At 31.8% G+C, this 22,092-nt stretch overlaps 1 protein-coding gene across 1 annotated transcript in view; it reads right to left on the reverse strand.

The window, feature by feature from the left end:
* LOC145279997 (bystin-like) overlaps positions 1-19,736 on the reverse strand; it is a 42,356-nt gene extending 22,620 nt beyond the window's left edge. The window contains exons 1-4 of the mRNA XM_080131607.1: positions 19,531-19,736; positions 16,322-16,422; positions 5,418-5,508; positions 1,690-1,822 (exon numbers count right to left, since the gene is read on the reverse strand). Coding sequence (XP_079987733.1) covers positions 1,690-1,822; positions 5,418-5,508; positions 16,322-16,422; positions 19,531-19,668 — 463 coding nt within the window. The 5' untranslated portion in view covers positions 19,669-19,736. The remainder of the gene's footprint in view (positions 1-1,689; positions 1,823-5,417; positions 5,509-16,321; positions 16,423-19,530) is intronic.
* Positions 19,737-22,092: the final 2,356 nt, after the last annotated feature.

The following is a 22,092-nucleotide window of genomic DNA, read 5'->3' on the forward strand; positions in this document are numbered from 1 at the left end:
CAAAACAAAAAAAATCCACCTGGTTTTCGAAAAAAAAAAAAGGATTTACACTTTGAACTTTACAGGTAAATTAGCAAAAAAACTTTTCTTTTTTTTTTTTGTTTGAAATTTGAATATTTTATTCATTGACCTTTTATGTTCAGGTTGTGATATATAAAACTTTGTTACATTAATTAATTATGTAAATCTAAATAGACATTTCAAAATGTGGTGGGAAAATTTAAAAAAAACGTTTGTCTAAAATATTATATTCGGTTTATTGGAAAGAGCATAAAATTTCCCATTGACCCTGAAAATATCGTAAAAATTGAATCAATAGATAAATTTTGATAGATTTTTAAAGTTAAAAAATTGAAAAATATTTAACTCGTAAAAATCAATTGATTTCATTACGTACAAAAAATGGCTGCCTAGAAGCGTGCCAGCACTTTGTAAACACTGGTTTTTGAAAGATAAAAAATAATATTTCTATTACTTTTCATACAACTTTAATAGTTTATTTTGGAAGTATAATCAATCAAGAAAATAAACAAACCACTTTTAAATGAGAAATTACGAGTTTTTTATATGTTATTCACAGTTTCGTGTTGGGGGTGTAAAGAATTCCCCCAAAATTCTGATACACCTAATACATGGGTTATCAATAATGGAGTCAACTACTCCCCTATTTAACTGATGAAGAAAGTACCTACTCATCTAGCAGGCTAAAAACAGGATGGATGAATCCACTTGTGTTCAACAGCCATACAGCACACTAGTTGGCAGCCCGGCGTTGCCCAGTTGTACAATACGCTTAAACATGATATTTTAATTTATGAAGATTGCGTGTGTATTATAGAATCAATCCTCTATTGATTATTATATATCACGAGGAATAATTCACAAAATTTTTTTAAAAAATAATAATGATAATGTTCATTGAATTCCGTCTGTTTACAATATGTCAGCTGATATTTGGGTTCGATGATGAATTTTAAATGGTACCTCCTTCTTGTATTGTAAATTAAACTCATTAATAAGAAAAAATTAAAATAAAATGGTGAGGTACACCCGGGTTTAAATAGAGGATCATTTGATCTGTAGTCGAATGCTCTACTACTGAACTATATCTCCAGATTATAATAAATCTTTTTTTTTTTTTTTAAGAAGAAGAAATGATTTATTGAAATTTTTTATTATCTCCCTTGGCCAGTGTAACGTAAAATATTCCTTTGTAAATATTATTCTTTTACCTATAAGAGAGAAAAGCTATTTTTTAAGATTTTTTTCATTTTTTGATACTTATTGGATGGAGTTTTGTACAAAATGTATTTAAGAACACTGCCAGATATATAAACTAACTTTGTGTAAAATTTGCAAAAGGTAGGGTCAGCTGTTTCGGAACCTATGGGGAAGGAACTCCCACAAACGCAAAGTGACTTTTATATAATAGTAAAGACAGAGATAAAATATAAATGTGCTTAGAAGCTCACAATAAACATCCTTTTGATGGATTTAAGCGCGAATACTCCCCTATGAAAAAGAATTAGTCATTTTCAGATTACTTTGCCATTGGATTCTGCTTTCTTGAAGCAAAGTACTGCTGGGATATGCAGAGATAATCATACACACATCTTACTGAAGACCCAGGCAAAGATTTTCATGTCTAAAATCCAAAAATTATTACAAATAAATTTAAAACAAAATTACCTGACATCATTGTATCGATTTCTGTTCGCTTTTCTGTTAGTTTTTCCATGATAATATCAGCCAGACAACGTTGTGCGGGAGGATTTTTCGACATAAACTGTTCCAGCGCTTTTTCATCATCTTGATTTAAATCCTGTAAAAAAAAAAAAAAAAAAAAAAAAAAAGCTCAGAATTCATTTTCTCTCTCTCTCTTTCACAGTTTAATAAATTTGTTGATGAAATAAAATTACATACTAAAAAATGTTCCAGACAATCACCGTCACCATGGAGATGAGTGGATTGGTAAGCCCAACCATGTGCAACTACCTCAACAACCCTAGTCTGTTAATGAGGACCATTGTGAATCAACTTGCCTTTACTATAACATAGTTGGTACATGTCAACACTAGGGACCCACATATTGTTATGTAGATAGTCACAAGGAAAGAATTCAACTCACTTTTGTTTTCAATTGAAACAACAGCCATTTATTTACAGGTACTTCCAGAATAACACCTTATCTTTTGTTCAAAAGTTTTCTCGTACTCCAATGTGCTTAACAAGAGCTTGCTGTGTTGAACACATGGTACTCTGCATTTGTCCGGCCACGTTTAGGACACGTCTTTCCCTGTCACACTTGCGCCATGTGTGTAACACATCTATTTCTCTCCTTCTCGGGCCACATTTTTTTATAATCTTTTTCTTTCCTTCTTCCTTGTTGTGATGCAAGCACACAGCTTGGTCATTTGCGTCTGCTGTCATATGCACGGCCACACTTTATTAAATTGCATGCCTGGCGTTGCCCAGGTGTTTGGAGGTGTGTGTTGAGCAAAAAGTGGTAGTAGGCAGGCAGGCTCGAATCCGTATTGCGAAGGAGAAAAAGAACATGAAAAAAAAAAAAAAATGTGACGTCTTTGTTTATTGCACCCATCGCCAAACCAAACGTGACGTAGGTTTAAATTAAGCCTAGACAATCGAAAAGAGGGGATGACTTTCGAAAACATTGGCCAAAAAAGTTCCACGAGTCCTGCTAGGTTTATATTTTATTTGTAATAAATTTCAATTTGTTTAATTGTTAAAACTTTTTTAATTTGAGGAAACATTTAAAAAAATACAGGTAAAAATAGAGATACAGGTTAAATTCAGGCATAAGTAACTTTCTAGCATGGTAGAAAGAGCCCACCTTCCTTGAGCAGCAGACGTGGCAATACCCTCGATGTAGCTGTGTTCCCTGTGAACGTTAAGCCGAGGAGTTTGAACAAAGTACTTTCAGGTAATGTCTCATCAGCCATAGCTATATCTCTATATAAATAAAATGAACTCATTTTTTGCCGTCTGATTTTGACCGTAATAGGATTAAAAATCAAGATATTTCATGCAAATATAATATGCACAAACGGCAGAACAATATCTGAGGTGTGTTATAGGCTTATTATTTCTCAAATTCCTCGATAATCTTAGATTTCTATACTTTTTCTGCTGAGAAGTCACGGCCAAAATCGGTTAAGATCAATGGAAGTGGTAAAATATTTTCTCTCTAATAAATTCCTCCTCCCCCTGCCACCATTTAACACCGTTTGGGGATCGTTTACAAGGAACAGTTGAGAAGAGAACACCGGTTTGGCTTCGTAGTTCCTTCATGTGAAGTTATTTAAAATCACTAAACTAAGCTGCAGTGCTCTGTGGCGTAGTGGTTAGCGTGCTGGACAATTCACATTATATTTTCACGTTCGCGCCGACCTACCATAGTCGTTTTTTTTTTTTTTTTTTTTTTTCCCTAAACAACTGGAATGGACTTTTCTTGGTGGCCGAACTGTTAACGTTGCAGATGTTTTTTTTTTTGTTTTTTTTTTCACACTTTATTTTCCTACTTTTACTCATGACTCCGGGTTTGATCCTTCCTACTTACCTACCATAACATTTTTTAAACCCCCCCCCCACGTCCCGGAAACAAACACTCGGGCAACGCCGGGTACCCCCGCTAGTATATAATAATTCGATAACCAAAACTTAAACAACGTATTACGTGTTACACAGCATCTCCAAACTGTTGTGTAGTACATCATCATTGTCGCATTAATTAGCGACGTCATCATTTCGCGTGTTTACTATAGTCTCGGTCAATTTCTATGAAAGATCATTTATGCAGAAATTTATAAATAAATAAAATGTACAATAAAAAATGGATAAAAAAACAATATAAGACTTACCTTTTGTAAAACAAATAGATTTTTAATAACAAACTACACAGACGATAAAATTAATTTTAACCTGTTCTGTTGATATATGTATCTAAAGATTCTGTTGCTTACAGGCGTCCATAGTTTTTTGGGAAAAAAGGGCAAAATTTGATTATCACTTCTGTCATTTTAAATAATCAAATCCAAACAAATTTTTTTAGTCGATTTTACTTTTGCAATTTTTATTTTCTCAAGAGTCATATATTTTATTATATGAATATATTTTTTTATTATTGGAAACCTGTTATATATAAAAATCTGTTTAAACTTCATATTCCGTAATATTTGAAATTAATATCATTTAAAGCTTTTTAAAAATAATTATTTTTTAGAATTCAGTTTTTTAGTTGTAATTCAAACAATTATATTACAGAGAAAAAAAAATTAATCAGAAAAAAGTGTTTTTTTTTAACATAATATTGATTTTATGTCAAAAAGGTTAGTGAAAAAAAATAACAGGATATGACTACAAATATATTATATAAAATAATTATCTTTTTTAATTATTTGATCTTTTAAGCTTTAAAAAAATATTTAAATTTTTATCGACCTACATTTATTTTGTTTAATTTTCGTAACATGAAATGGGGGAGGGGTAGAACACCTAAAAAAAGAAAAAAAAAAAAAGAAAAATTCCTCTAATATATTTAACGAAACCTTTTATTATGCAAGTTTATTTAATAATGAATAAATTTCAGGAAAATATTACATTATTTGATTTTTTGCTAGATTTTGAAACATGGGTGTGTGAACAACGGCTTAAAACACGTTACTACATGGGAATGTTTTAAAGCGTCGATAATGTAAATATGATTTTTGTCTCACATTTCCATTATTTCTATATGCTGTAAAAAATTTTTTAAAAACATTAGCAGTTTATTTGAAGCTTATTTTTTTTAAATCATGAAAAAGTTAGGATGATAATATTAAATTACAGTTGCATAGTGTTACATACAGGGGGAGGTAAAACTGTGGCGTGCGTTGGAGGTACCTAATGTATATGCACACAGATCAGCACCCACATGTTGTCATCTTTGTCTCAACTTTTAATATAGAGGCTCATTTCAAATAGAAGATTTATTAGTTAGAGTGACAATCAGAGAAAGACATTGTCAGATGTAGGTTACTACATTAAATATATACATATCTATATACATGAGACATACATGTCTCCAATTAACATGAAAAATAACATGAACAAAGTTTCTTTCTTAGAACTGCACGCCTGTGGAACTCTATTCCGTCTGCCTGCTTCCCACCTGACTACAACTTGGATGTGTTCAAGTCCAATGTTAACAAATTCCTAATGAACTGCCCCCTTCATCAAATCTCCACACTAACGTAATGTACTTGCAATAACCCTTATCCCTGAGTGGCTTCCGGGCCTTGATAAGTGGTGACCACTGTGTAAAAAAAAAAAAAAAAAAAAAAAAGAAAAAAAAAGAAAAAAAAAGAAGAAAAAAAAGAAAAAGAAAAAAAAAGAAAAAAAAGAAAGAAAGAGAAACTCACGATGCTTTGTTCGATGTACGTTTCTGAATCAGATTTATCCGACTCTTCATCCGAATCACGCTCAAAACCAACTGAAAGCTTTGTCATCTTCCTAAAAGAAATAAAGAAATAGCAATAATGATTAAATCTAATTTATAAAAGTCCCCACGTTTGCGTGTCCGTTTTCAAATGGCATCTCCTCCTAGACACGGTTGCAGAGTGCCACAAGGCAAATCAAATGATTGCATTTTTAGCAGTTTTTTTTTTTTACAGGTTTTTAGCCGGTAAAAATGGCTGCTAAGGGGTCAAACTTGGAATAAAAAAATAAAAAAAAATGAAACTTAGTGCTCTTTTATGCATGTGCAAATACACATATGCTGTAACTATTTATTCAGCTGATGATAGCTCAAATATATATGTATAAGTAGGTTCTCTCTACTGTGCTAGAAAGCTACTAACGCCCGAAAGTATCCTGTACCTCTATAAGGCCACCGTTCGCCCATGTATGGAGTATTGTTGTCATATTTGGGCTGGTGCATCTGCTACTAGTCTCTCACTCCTAGACAAGGTTCAAACGAGAGTTGCCAACCTGATAGGTCCTGAACTGTCATCTAAGCTTCAGCCTCTGTCCCATCGACGAAATGTAGCATCTCTCTGTCTGTTCTACAAGTACTTCAAGCAGCAAAATCCCACCCCTTCACAGCTGAGATCCCTAGATATAAGAGAGCCTTCTACTCCAGTAGTTTCTTCGCCAGAACAGCTAGACTTTGGAATTCCCTTCCGAGTTCCTGCTTCCCCAACTGTACTGACATGCAGAAGTTCAAGTGTAATGTGAACCGACATCTTTCTGCCCAACTCCCTACATAGTACCCCTGTAGCTTATGTCCCTGATAGTAGCCCCCTACATCAAAGTGGCAATGTGCCTTGTTTGGGGTGAAAATGTAATTATTTTAAAAAATTTTTTGTTTTCTACTTTTGAAATCACTACTATATATTAGGTACAATATAATAATCGATAGAGTATTGGGTCTATAGTAATAAATACAAAATCTGCATAATATATTTAAGCATATTTTACAACCAGGCAACGCCAGGCAGCTTGCTAGTATTTGATAATAACCAGTTACTGGTTTAGCAACAGACCAAAAAAAAAAATAAAATAAAATAATCAATAGACGAAGCATGAACTTTAATACATTTATTAAAACAACTAGCAGGATTATCCGGCATTGCCTGGGGGTCATAAAGAATAAAATAGAAGAGGTTAAAATCTACCTTTCTCAATCTGTCTATATCTTTCTCCCCTCTTCCCTGTTTTCTATATCCCTCTCCCACACCGCTCTCTTTCACCTTTAAGTATATTTTACGACCGGGCAACTCCGGGCACTCGACTAGTGTTTAATACTTTATTACATTTTTATTTTCTATAAAGCATACTAATCGAGCACAAGGTGATTAATTTTTTTTTCTTTTCCATAAAAGAGATGCTTCTATTGTTTCCATGGAAGATTCTCAACTGAATTTTCATCCTCCTCATAAGAGATTTATTAACAGCACGAACTCGTCTTCCTATCATAACTGCAAAGAACTTCTTTCTTAATCCGTATTTTGATCTGATGTGGCATTCACTCTAGGCAGGTTGATCTGGTATATTTCTTCAAGGAGGAAGTTTCTAGAGAATATTACAAGGGGGCGTTGCAAAGGTAATGCCTCCTATTTTTTATACTGCCCAAATGAATCAGAGGAGATTGCAAACTGCATGCACTGTTACGACTGAACTTATGCATTCATAATCTGAAAGTTTAATTTCTCAGTTATAGATATTAATAGTGTGAGACTCTAAGAATGCAACTTCTGTCATGGACGTGTGTCAGAAGCGGAAATACACATAATTGAATTCCTGGCAGAAGTGCATTGAGAATAGTGATGATTATGTAGAAAAATAAATTCTGGAGTACAAAAGGTCGCTTATTTTAATGATACCACTCCCGTCTTTATAGCTCTTCAACGTTTTGAGTAAAAAAAAAAATTCACAAGTGGTCCTCAGTCGCCTAACATAAAACAGAATTTCCATGAACAGAGTTTATTTCCAAGAACTCCCCACAAGATGATTGCTTCCCTGAGGGCTACAACATAGTGGTCTTTAAATGTAATGTTAATATATACTGGTCATAAACCATCCTGATAAGTAATCATTTTTTTTCATGTTTTATTCATTCCATTCGATTATTTTCAATCCTCTCATGATATTCTTTACCATTTAACTGATAATTGATTCATCATATTAACCCTTATCCTTGAGTGGCTCTTAATCCTGATAAGTAGTAAAATATCAATAAATACTAACCCCCCCCCCTTTACTACACAATAATTGTGGTGATTTATAGTTTTTTTTGTTTTTTTTTGGCTATTCTACTTAGCTGGAATATTTGCCAATACGTTAATGTAATGACGGGAGTTTGGATTTTGTTTGGCAAACTCGCTGTCTGCTTCAATAATAGTTTTGCCACAAACATCCCTCACACAAAGTTGTAGTTGTTATAATTATTATTACAAACTATTATTGGAAGGGAGGTAACTGTTCAATCATTGTGGTGGCAAATATTTTTGTAAGGAAAAAAAAAAAAAAAAGATAAAATATTTGGTACTTGTCCAGATTACCCCTATAAAAAAAAAAAAAAAGAAAGAAAGAAAAGAAATAAAAGAAAAATCTGTATAGTGTTTTCTCCGTAACCACACCTTGAATTTTTTTTTTTTAAATTTTACACAAACATTAGTTGTATTCTCTGGAGGGGAATACAACTTTTTACACAATTTTACAAACATTAGTTGTATTCCCGGTCGTAAACTCTGTTCATGGAAATTCTGTTTTATGATCTTGTGATAAAAAGAAAACATTGTACATTAAAAATCACATAAATTAATCAAGTAATTTTATTAAAAGAAATATTTTTAATTCTTAACAAGTCGAGTATACACGGTCTGCCACCATGAATGAAAAATTTACTTTCACCCTGACTAATGTTTGTGCAAAATTTTTTAAAGTCCAAGGAGTGGTTATTGAGAAAAAGTGTGAACAAATGAACGAACGAACGATTTTGGGGCAATTTTACCCCTATAATGGCCCCTTGGTGGGCAACCAAAGTTATGCAAGAAAATCCGTTCTGGCAAAAATTTACTTTCACCATAACTAATGTTTGTGTAAAATTAAAAAAAAAAAATCCAAGGTGTGGTTACTGAGAAAAGTGCAAACGAATGAACGAATGGGAGTGAACTAAAAGGTCCAATCCCTCTTTTGTCTGGGGACCAAAAAAGAAAAAATTTTATGGCTAAATGATGATCTTGCTATGCCATTTTGAAAACAATCTGAAAAGAAAGATAACTCCAAACAATTCAAACCTTTGTGAGATTTTTGAAAGGGGGGGGGGGCATTGAAATGATTCAAATTCCATAAAAAAATGATATTTTTTTATAAAAATAAAATTATTTATCAATTTACATGATTTTTGTTGTATGATATTTTCTTTTCATCACATGTACTACTAATATTTTTTTTTAACCCGGGGGGTGGGGTTTGGATGAGTGATTTTTAATAAAACCGGAAAACATTTTTTTTTTTAAGTTGAAGAAGCTCTGTAAATATATGCAAGGTTCCACTTCTACCCCAACAGCAAAATGGGGATTTAGGAGGCAGAGTGATCCCAAGACAAAAAAAAAAAAAAACTTTTAAAATGGCAATCAATGTCCAATGTGAAAAAAGACAAGATTACAAAAGAGCAAAGTGTGGTAGCTGTTTTGATACTACGCTTCATCTTTTTCTGTCCTCGGTCAATGAATGGGAAATCTTTCTAGACTGAGGCAATTTTATCCCAATCTAGTGTATCCTTTTATTCAGGCAGGGTTTGTACAGATTTTCAATGCCCGTTCACATGCACTTTTCAAAGGTTTTCAAGGCCTTTCCCAGACAAAATTCAAGTTTTCTAAACAAATTTGGATATATAAACAATGACATAATGAAGAAAAAAAAAAAAAAAAAACTTAATTGACAATAGAAAAAGTCACTTTTATTTATTTCTTGTCTCCACAACAATACAATGCAATTTTGAAACAATGTATTTATTTTGATTTTTTTCAATATTTAAAAAAAATATTATCAATACTTCAAAAAAATTTGATAGTATTTATTTTGATTTTATTTTTAATATTTAAAAAATATTTTAATGGTATTTTTATTAATACATAAAAAATAATTTGATAGTAGTTATTTTGATTTTATTTTCAATATTTAAAAAATATTTTAATGATATTTTTATTAATACATAAAAAATAATTTGATAGTACTTATTTTGATTTTATTTTTCATATTCAACACAAATTTTTACTGGGCGTAAAGAATATGATTTTCAAGACATTTTCCATATTTTCAAGGGTTTTTCAAACTAATAATAAAAATAAGGCAAAAGTCAAAATTCGAGAACTTTTCAAGCCTGTGTGACCCTTGTCAGGATGCTGAAGATTTTTATATAAATTATAAAGTTCATCTTTCATACAACCAATGGAAAAATTGTTTTTCAATTAGCCAATAAAAAATATTTACCTACTTCAAAAAAAAAAAAAAAATGAACGAACGTTTTTTTTCTGTATTTAATAAAGATTAAAAATAAATAAAAATTGTAAATTTCATTTTTTTTTTAATATTAAAAATACTTAATAAAAATAAAATATTTTGTAATTAGTAAAAAAGGTACAGTTTATTAACTTTTTGCAAAAGAAGTCTTACATCTGTTTATATGTTTTAATCGTTTATGATGAATGAAACATCTTCCTTTTCAGCGTCCTAACAAAATGGAAGTTTAACGAAATTTGTTTTCTTGTTCTACTGATCATTTCAGCGTCCTAAATTATCTGCAACAAAATATTTCTTTAATTATAGTTATCTCCCTTAGATAAAGACCAAATGATTTTCATCAATAATTATTTTTCTTGCGATGGAAAGAAAGTCAATACGGAGAAAAAATAAATAAATAAATAAATAAATAAATAAAAAATTGCGAGCCACATTATTTTTGACTGAGGCAAAGTTGATTATTATTTTCACATTAATTCGGTGAAATTGATTGGAAGTCTGTAATTACTTTCCTGATTGATGTTCAAACTATTTTTCAGCTATGTGAACAATTCTTTCGAACTAGGTATTCCAAACCAAATTTTATTTTCATTGTATCAAAAAAAAACAAAAATAAATATATATATATATATATATATATATATATATATGTGTAGCCGAATGGATACGGCCTCCGCTAATCAAGCCAGAGATGTCTCGTGGTGCGGGGTTCGAATCGTTCGGCTGGTGTTAATCGTGACACCCTGCACTGAAGAATCCCAAAAGGATGAAACACTAGTGTCTGTAGGTATTTAATTATTATAGCAAAAAATAATTATATATATATATATATATATATATATATATATATATATATATATATATATAGACACGTACGTTTTTTGCAAAATGAACAATTGAACTACCAAATTTATTTTTGTAGCATAATTAACCAATGAATGATAACTGTTCAAAATTGTTACAAATTAGAAAGTTTTCCATCTTGTATATTGGTCAAGAATCTAAAGTGTATATAAAAATCTAGGTATTGAACAAGTGAAAAATCCTTATAAATGTAACCTCATCTTCTTGTAAATGTAACAATAATTGTTAGAATAAACCAGCAAAATCCAATTACTTATGGAAAGAATGTACAAAAAATGCAACTTTGATTGTTCATATAAAATTCATTTCAACAGTTAACACATTGAATTGTTTTAATATGATTTATAGCACATTAAAGATCTAGTTAGATTTGTATTTTCATAGTAAATCCATATAAAAACCCTCAGATTTAGACCAAATAAATATTTGATAGATAGATTTCGACACAGAAAACAGCAATTTTTCCCCCTTCGTTAGAAACATGTTCATAGAATGTGAAAACTAAGGGACAAAATAAGGAAAACAAGAGTTATGAGGCTGACAAAAATAAACCTGAAGTTCACTTTCTACGTTTGTTTTATATTAGAACATTGAACTCTTGAAAGTAATTTTGAGTCGGAATTTTTTGGAATGCCAAATTATCGGAATTGTTCGTCTTTGCATTACTGTGTTAATTAACGTTGATATTTTTTATTGCTACAATGTTTCGGTCGATGTGATCTCTGGACTTGTGTGTGTTGATGTTTCTCAAGCAAAAAAAAAAAAATTCAATATACATAATTGAACCATGATGGATAAGATTTACATGCAAGAAAAGCAACATTTTATCAATTCCGCTATCTTTTTTTTTTTTTTTTTTTTTTTAAATTCAGAAAAAATGAATTTCCACTTAAATCCACCTTTTTTATTTTTCTATCATATATAGTAAATTTCAAAGATTTAGACCAAATAAGTATTTGATAGATAAATTGCGATACAGAAAACAACCCCTCCCCTCTTCTCAGAAACATTTTCATAGAATGTGAGAACTAAGGGACAAAATAAGTGAAACAAGAGTTATGAGGCTGCAAAAGTAAATCCGAAGTCCACTTTCTATGTTTGCTTTATATTAGAACATTGAACTCTTAAAAGAAATTTGGGTCAGAATTTTTTAGAGTTATCAGAATTGTTTGTTTTCGCATTACTGTGTTAATTAACGTTGATATTTTTATTCCTACTATTAGTAGCAATACACATGGACGATAAAAATGCTTTGGATGATTACAGATTTTAAGTGGGTTCTGCTAAAATCATCATATTTTAAAAACCAAAGCAACTCAAGTCCTCAAAATACCACCGTATTGTTCGAAAATGAATATACTTTCAAATAAATTGATAAATAATAATGTACATTATATATTTTCAGAGTTTTAAGCAAATAAAGTGATAAAAATGTTATCATAAAACAGCGTTTTCGGTAAGATTTTGTAACGACCCCTCCAGGTTTGTAAATGGCCCTACCACGTTTCTCTTAAGAATTTCGTCATGAAATTTGGAAATTAACTAGAAGAGATATTACTTTTAATAGATTTGGTTGTCCGAAATTCTTTTGATAGTTCATTTTTTTGTTATGTTAAAAAGAAAACTTCAATATGAGGAGTTCTGAAAATTTTGAAAAAAAATTTCTTCGGACACCCACTGTTAAAGAAATCAATCTTTTTATTACATTTATCCGTTAAAAATAAAAATGTAACTGGCTTCATCTTGTGCTACGGAGCAATTTAAAATCATGATACCTGGAAAAAAAAAAAAAAAAAAAATCGTTCGTTTTTTAAAAAGTATCTAAAAACGATCTGTGGAAGCAGCAGCTTTAATATCGCTGATATTACTTTACTGTAAAAGAAACTTTGTTTTCTTTTTTATTCCAGAACGAATTAAAAATTTAAAAAAATGAAAATATGAATATAAAAAAATATGTTTTTACATATTTAATTGGAGCTCATATTATTTTTTTGTTTTGTTTTTTATTCCAGAACGAATTAAAAATTAAAAAAAATGAAAATATGAATATAAAAAAAATTTTCTTACGTATTTAATTGGAGCTCATATTATTAGAACATAATTAGCTTAACTAGAGCTCGGTTATCAGAATATATAATTTTGAAGCAATCCAGCGTTACTTTTGGTCAAATTTTAAAAATATAATTGAAAAACAAATATGTAACGTGTGCACTTTTATCCATTACCTTAGTTTTTAACGGTGAATTAAAGTGTTTTGTTTTTTCAGTGGATTATAATCAAATGGACACTAATCTACCCAATTATATATATATATAAAAAAAAATACAAAATATTTGTAGGAGGTGCTCAGTTTCTAGTTAAGTTCCTATTTACTTGCCTTCCCACAAGGACAGTTAGACACAAGGTCAGTTTTTAATGCGAGGAAAATCCAGCTTCCCAAAAAGGGTCAATCTGGAGAGAAAAACATAAAAATTGTCTCCATCATGAAGGATTTCTCCTTCACTGACAGAGGACAGAAAAGGTGAAGTGTAGCATCAGAATATTACACTGTGATCTTGGCCCGAAGTCCAGGTAAAGAAATTAAAAAAAAACAACTTAAACTGGAAAGTTTAACGAAATAATGTGTCACTCGGACAAGAAATGTAATTGAAAATAAAAAGTAAATTTATCTAAAATTTGTGAATGATTTGTTAACTTTAGCGAAAAATGAAAAATGTTTTTTGATATTTAAATAAGTGGGCAAAAATACGTAATAAGTTTTCCAAACGTCACGTTTACTGTTAGTGACGTCACTTGTTTGTATTGAAATCTATTTCTGTCTATTTGTCGTAATTCTTAAGTTTCACACCCCTTAAGAATTCCGACAAACAAAAATAAATTTCATATTTAAAAGTAGTCCAAAATCTAAGGCATAAAATTTTCAAAAGGCCAATTATTATGGCCCACTAACCGTAAATAGGGGGGGGGGGGTCAAACGCCTTAAAAAAAAAAAACCCTTAATCCTACTTCTAACCCTAGGTACGAGTGGCAAGCCTCCTCTTCTTAAAACCTTCTTTAGCCCTAACAATAATGCTAAGTCTAAGTGGCAAGCTCCTCACCAAACAAAGTTCCTTTGTAAGCTACATATAAGTGTCTAAAAATAAATCCTTTCTTAAAGAAAAGTGTACCATTTATCACCCATAAAAAATAAATTAGTCAACTGTCCTAAAACATTACAATGGTCTCGAAATGGTGAATTATTTTAAATTAAATTTATGTGAAACTAACCCCCACTCTAAATTCTAAAATATTTTTTGTTTTGTTTCTATCAAGTCCTCAGGATGTTCGCACATAATTTTCTTAGCTTTATCATTAACCCAAAGTCAGAGTGGCAAGTCCCCACCCTCTCATAATTGCACAAAGACCCTCTTAAAACCACACATAATCGTCTTTAGAAAAAAAAAAAGGTGCACAGGATTTATTTCTGATAGAAAAAAAAATGGTTAACTGCCCTAAAACGCTAGAATGGCTCAAAATAAAGAATCATTTTACATTAAATTCTAAAATATTACTTGTTTATCTTTCATTAGAATTTTTTTTAAGGTATTCACACGTAATTGCCTACAAAGGTAAAATCACATATTTTGGAGAGGTGGTCAGATGGGGGGGGGGGGGTTTAACAGAAGGTATTAATCTACAATAATACCAAAGAAATATTGCAATATATTCATTTTTAAACAGTCCTAGATTTCGATTTCAGTTATTTGTACATATAATGCATTACAATTCAGCTTTGAGTTCTTTAACTTCTTTTCTTTTTATGAATACATGGCATTTTTAAGGAATTGCAGTATATTTATGTGCATTTACTGCAGATTATTTGGAAACTATTCATTCTTGGAGATCTTCAGTAGCATATTCTAATTCCTAGCACAAAAATACACTTATATGGTAAATTTCATTGCTTAATCTTCTGTTTTAACAAAAATACAGCATTTTTGCTGAAAAAGTAGTGTAAAAAATGTGACAAAACGCATATGGTCTTAAACGAGGGAAAAATATCCAAACGTGTGAGGCACAAAAATAGTCATAACTTCCTTAATTTTAATTGGATTTAAAAAAATTATAAAAATTCTTTCTAAGATCATCAAGCTCTTTCTATAGATACCAATATTGAAATATTTTAAGCTATTTCAATTTTTTCATGTATATTGCTACTAATATGTTTCGGTCGATGTGATCTGTGGCCTTCTTTACACCTATGGTTCATTTCTGGATGGTGATGTTTTTTTCATATTTTAATATGTATTTGGAGCTAATTTACACAGTGTAAATAAAAATCTAAGTTTTAAACAAGTGAAAAATCCTTGTAAACGTAACATCTTGTTGTAAAAGAAACGATAATTGTTAGAATAAACCAGTCTAAATATTGAATTAATCTAATTATTTATAGAAAAAAATGTACAAAAATAAATGATACAGAAATGATACTTGGATTGTTCATATAAAATTCATTTAAACAATTAACACATATTAACATGGTTTATAGCACATTAAAGATCAAGTTAGATTTTTCTTTTAATAATCAAAGTGGTATTCCTGTCTGTTTCACAAAGAAATTTTAAGACTGAAAACAGACTTATGTAGGTTTATTCCTGCATGATTTATATATATATACTATTTATTCAAAAGGAATCAACATTCAAGAGGTTATCTCATTTGCATATCATATCAAAGAAAATCTGTTTTAATAATTAGCTCCAAATTTTTAATGGAAATTAGTGATAGAATTACTTGAAGTATTCTATTTAGAAATATATAAAGTTATATTTTTAATTTATTTTTATTATTATAACCAACATAACCTGCATTTAAAAATGAAGGTAAGTTTTCATTTACTCTGTGAGTTATTTCCCTTTAAGCAATGAAATTTGTTTCCCTGCTTGAATTTCATAGATGAAGGTGGCTATGTCTTATGCTTCCAAAAATCCAAAATATGGTCAACTTTTGGGAAAATTGTAACAACTTAGGATATTTTGGTGTATTTTAAACAGTATATGACTAAACCCTCCGCCCGGCAATATGATTTTTACCTGGCAACGCAGAGTAGGTACAGCTCATAAAAAAAACAAAAAAAAACTCAGATTTGAAACATGTAAAAATGGATGGAAACAGTTTGAATAAAATAGAGCAAAGATTTCCAACATTCTAATAAAAAAAAAAGAAAGAAAAGGTAATTCGTAGTTTACAGACCTTACTGAAATATTATTTAGAAACCTATTCTTAACAGAGGGGGGAGTTAACTATTCTGTACATTCACCTGAGAATTTAATAAAAGATACTGTAAGAATTGAATTCAACTGAAAACCTCATCTAAAAAAAAAAAAAAAAAAAAAAAGCATGGCCCATAAACTGTAGAAGTACTTAAAAAAAATATTTTTAAAAAAATTCTTACTGAGATTTTTTCGTCTTGGAAACACCATGTTCTTCTTCAAGTTCTTCCTGTTGTAGTCGAACTTGTTCGAGGATATTTCTTGATAATTTTTCATCAACAAACTGAAAAAGAACATTTTAAAAAATATTTATATTATCATATTTAAAATTTTTTTTATCTTTTTGATTAAAATCTTTCGCTTGATAAGCGATGCCCTCCTCCCCAAGTAAACCCTTACAAAGAAGCCTAATACATGAAAATTACGTAGGAGTACAATGATTTTAACTTATTTCCAGGTAAAATCCGTTTAGTACACCATTTAATTTTTTTTAAAAAGTTGGTAGTAGCGGAGGGGAGGGATGAAAACAACGTGTGGTGGATACAGGTATTAAAAAAAAAAAAAAAAAAAGTGGTAGTAGGCAAGCAGGCTCGAACCTGTAATTCGAAGGAGAAAAAGAAAGTTTAAGAAAACGTAACGTCTTAGTTGATGCCTACACGGAAAAAAAAAACGAAAGTCACAAATGTTGAAATTAAGACTAGTCAATCAAAAGAAGACAATAACTAGTGAAAATGTTGGCGAACAAAGCGACCCCTCCTTGTAGAAAACTGCATACTTGAGGATGAAGGAATTAATGTTTTTTGGCCAATTTTTCAATATTTGTCGTCTGAAGATTTTTATTACTCTTTTATTGGGGTTGTCCAGGGAGACGTTGACCTGGCTGTAGTCGCTATCTCTTTCTGCTAATGTTTTTTTCTTTTCCTTTAGAGTGGGGTAGTGTGTGTGTTTATGTGTGTGTGTGTGTGTGCGTGTGTGTGTTTGCTTTTATTGGTTTGGGAATGTGTATATTGTTTTATACGGCGTGTCCCGATAAAACATATACTCTCCTAGAATGACCATAAAACAAACATTAATTAAAAAGCTTGCCCTATCTCGGAATTCCCTCTATGTAATATTTAAAATGTTTAGACCAAACATTGGCTAAGTAATTTAGTAGAGACCGCAGCGGTCAATTTTTTTTTAAACTTTGACCCATATTATGACCCCTTAACATGTATTGTTTTGGGATCAAATCAAATTATTAAGTTAGATCCATGTCCAAGTTTTTGCAAGACATACAAACACACACACATTTTGCCCTTTATATATATATATATCTATAAAAGTGAATGTGTCTGTGTGTGTACATTTCCCTACGCAATAACTCAATTTTAAGTCTACAGACTCGAAATTTGATATACAGGGTACTGGGATTTGGGAAAATCTAGGTGATCGCTTTTCGGACAAAATACTGTTAGAAACTAGCTCAATATATGTTACCGTGACATACACTGACATATATTCGGTGGGTTTTTAACAGTATTTGGTATAATTTTTTTATTCTTAACTCATTTTCCCAAACTTACCATGTTCAGCAGAGTTAGGCGCCATTTGGAATTTTCAAATACATCGGTAAACACTGTATGTTTTTCAATCTCAATAAACATGTTACATTAAATAAAATGTTCATGTGTTGGTCAGGTTCTGAACTTGACTCAGTACATAGAGGATGGGTATGAAAGAAAAAAAATCACAGGGGCTGTATTTATCGACCTCACGGCAGCCTATGACACCATCAACCACCGAGCACTTCTGCTGAAAGTTGGCCAGACCTTGAAGAACAGAAAAATGGTTTCCATTAGTGAATCTCTTCTCCGGAATCAAAGATTCTTTGTCGAAATGGATGGTAGTCGGTGGAGGTCACAGAAGAATGGTCTGCCCCAGGGTTCTGTCTTGGCGCCGACTTTGTTTAACATCTATACAAATGACCTACCAGAATTTACAGACATCCGTAGATTCATCTATGCGGATGACACGTGTCTTGCGACACAAGACAAGAGTTTTGAAGCAATTGAGAAAAGAATCTCCAATGCCTTAAAAACCCTAGCCTCCTACTATAAGAAATAGTTCCTCAATCCCAATCCTGGGAAAGTTTGTAGTTTCCACCTTAACAACCACATAGCCAACAGGAAACTGAAGATCCAATGGGAAGGTAAGGAGCTAGTAAATGAACCATATCCAGTCTACCTTGGCATCACACTGGACCGAACTCTCTCCTTCAAGACACACATAGAAAAGCTCCGAAAGAAGATCGCGCCTCGAATTAACTTAGTCAACATACTGGCTAACTCGAGTTGGGGAGCAGACCCACACACGCTAAGGACAACATCATTAGCCCTATGTTACTCCACGGCTGAATATGGCGCTGCAGTATGGTCTCGCTCAGCCCATGCTCACCGCATTGACGCAGATCTCCACAAAGCTTGCCGGATCATAACCGGAAACTTAAAAAGCACACCTCTACCAGCCCTATACCGATTAAGTGGCATACCACCACCTAAAGTCCGCCGGGATATAATTGCGAGAGTTGAGCGTACTAAACAACTCGAAGACCCCAGACACTCTCTCTATGGCTACTCGAAGGTGGCTAGACGACTTGTGTCCCGGCGAAGCTTTGCCACAGTGGAGGAACTACCGGACACTCCTACAGCCTCTTACCGGCTGCAGATGTGGAGAGAGGTAGACCCTCAGCCTACAAATATAGCACTGCCAGAGCCCAGTGAAACCTTACCACCTGGCAGTCACACCTGTCCCGTTCGGAGTGCGTCACTGCGTCACTCTGAATAGGGCAAGGGCAAAAGTTGCAAAAACTGGCGACAACCTCCTCATGTGGGGTTACTCTACAACTGCTGAATGCCTCTGTGGTGGCCAAGTTCAGACCATCGAGAACATTTTAACATCTTGCCCACTGGGGCCCAACTGCACGGACGAATACCTCAGTGTTGGTAATGAAAGTCGCACGCCGCTGGTTGAAGAGATGGAGCGACAAGATATGATGATTAAATAAAAACAAAAAATTATCCAGTTTGGTAGAAAACTAACTTATCTTGCCTTACACCCCCCCCCCAAAAAAAAACACTTCTTTACAGGCGGGAGTGATTCTATAAATTTACTCCTTCCTTCACATCATCCCAAATATTGATGTTAAAACTTACGATTAAAATAATAATAATAATAATATAACGTAAGCTGGTTCTACTACAATAATACGGTATAAATTAAAATTACTCAAAGTAAAGGTTATTCATTTCTTTTTTTTTAACAGAAAATCGAAACATTGTTATCCTACAATGCGAAAGCCATGCTTATGTTCGTGTTTATTTAGAAGAAAAAAACACAAAAAAAAACTTACTTCTTCATCGGATTCATGCCGATTCGGTTTTTGTTTCGTTCTCCCTGGTGGTCGGACACTCTTATCCTCGAGTATCTGATCACTCAAGTCCATCCCTTTCTTTTTCTTATTAGATTTTTCATGTTTAACTTTACCCATGATTAAGATTTCAAGTCGGATGGTTTCGCACGTGTAATTCCAAAAAAAAAAAAAAACCCTTAACCGGAAGTTCGTCCTTAAAAATGACAGGTCCGCAGCATCGACATTTTTTTCTTTGTAATTTATCAATGAATAATATATTTATTTATTTTTTATGCGGCAAAAAACAAAACAAAAACAAAAGCAAGCAAACAATATTTTGTTTTTAATTTTGTGCGTGTGCTTATAGATAAATGAATTTAATTAAAGTCCTGTTTCTTACCGGATCTGACATATTATGCAGCTCGTAATTTAAAGAAACATTAATTGATCGATGCGTGTATATGTGTATTTACTTGTTTTGAGAATACACACAAAAATAATAAATAAATAAAATAAAGGTATAAAAATGGCCTGGGAAAGTCACTTCTTATTTATGGTTGCCAATTTTAAAATATACAAACGAACTTGGCTGTTTTTTTTTTAAAAATAACAATATTTTAAGACTGTAAACAATCAAAAGCGACTTTTCCAGGACATTCAGGTGTATCAGATCAGCTGACGAAGAATGTCAACAAAGATGGACGGAATTTAATTTTAGCCAATATTTTAACTTATATATATATATATATATATATATATAAAGTTAAAATATTGGCTAAAATTAAATTCCGTCCATATATATATATATATATATATATATATATATATATATATATATATATATATATATATATATATATATATAATGAAATCCTAGATTGCAAAATTCTAGGTTAAAAAGAAAACAAAAGAAAACAAAAATCGAACGGTGAGTTTCTCACCAAATGAATTATTGACTCATTATCGGATATGAGTCAGATGTTTGTAAGCTGTTTTGCAAATAAATCTATTACCTAGATATGTAACGATTTTTTATGAGTATACATAAAAAATACTTGTTTTCGCACGAGAGCAAAGCTAAATGGCAAACATATTTATTTATTTATTCAAACGTGGCCAACTAGAAGGCCCTTCCATTAAAGTCATGTAGCTTGCTGACGTCAAAGAATAAAGTACAATGGCCACGGCTAGGTGATAGACGGCTGTTACGAGAATGGTTATTTTCTGTTTTAATTCTTAAATTTTGCCGAGAGATTTATAAAACTGATCCAAAAATGACTGTTTTTTTCCCCAAATGATAAAAAAATTATTTTACATTTGGACATGCAATTAAAAAGAGAGTATGTTTTGCCAGGAAATATTGTAGCGAAATTCTGTCTTTCACAGTGTATTTAATTATTAATTTTAAAATACATTAGTTTTAAAATGGTCCTCGTAATAGTCATCTATCGCCTAATCGTAGTCATTGTACTTTATTCTGTGACGCCACCAGGTTATGGGACTTTAATGGAACGGCCTTCTATTTACGTTAGCCATGTCTGAATTAGTAAATATGCGTGTTCAATAATGTTATTCTTGGTTAGCTTGCTTCTAGGCAAGGATCAAAGTATACGATTTCTTCTGTCCTCCGTTAGAGAGAAGAAATCCTTTTGGACTGAGGCAATTTTATTTATTTATTTATTTTATTGTTGTTCCATTCAGACTGCAGGTTTGAGGAGAATTGGATATATTCCCACTTTAAACTGACTTTGTGTCATGCCAGCCCTTATAGAAAAAAGTTAGACACAAGGTCAGTTTTTATTGTGGAGAACACCCAACTCCTCTAAAAGAAGCACTTGAGAGAGAAACAAAAATACATGTACTGTTCCATTGGCATCCCCTTAAAAATGAGGGCATAGAACAGATACCACACTTTGAATTATTTGTTTAAAAAAGTGAAACATACAATTTTTACAAATTAATCTTAAAACTATCTGTCCCACTTTAAACTAAACACATTTTTTAATCTAACTTGAATGCCTACTGGACCACTCACCTCGGAAGGCAGGTTGGAAAATAAAGATGCTGCTTATTGCTCTTGCTTTTAGAATTGTTTCCAGTGGTCTTTTGCGCATGTGTGGATTTCCTTTGAAAGGGAAGTAACATTGTCCATCTGTGCGTACATGTGCGTACGTTAGCGTGTGTGTGTATACACGTGAATATGAGTGTATGTATGCGAACGTTAATATATCTACTTGTGTGTACATGTGCGCGTATGTTTGTGTGTGCGTATGTATATGACAAGTAATATAGCTTGAGATGTGAACTCGTGTTTTTGTGTGAGACTAGAAAAGGCTCACGCAGTGGTCAAGGACATGAACTGACAACCTGAATGTGTCAAGTTTGAATCCAGTCCATTCCATAGAAACGCTTTCACTTAGAATGTTATCAACTTTCACGTGGTTGCTTATTTATTTAAGCATCCGAAGTCTTTTCAGAAAGTATTCTAACTAAAAAAGGTATTGAGGAAACGAATTACCAATAATAAAATCATCTGATTTATATGGAATGAATGAACTACAG

The sequence above is a fragment of the Euprymna scolopes genome, chromosome 7, assembly GCF_053919585.1.
Source record: "Euprymna scolopes isolate OS-2025 chromosome 7, ASM5391958v1, whole genome shotgun sequence".
Lineage (NCBI taxonomy): Eukaryota > Metazoa > Mollusca > Cephalopoda > Sepiida > Sepiolidae > Euprymna > Euprymna scolopes.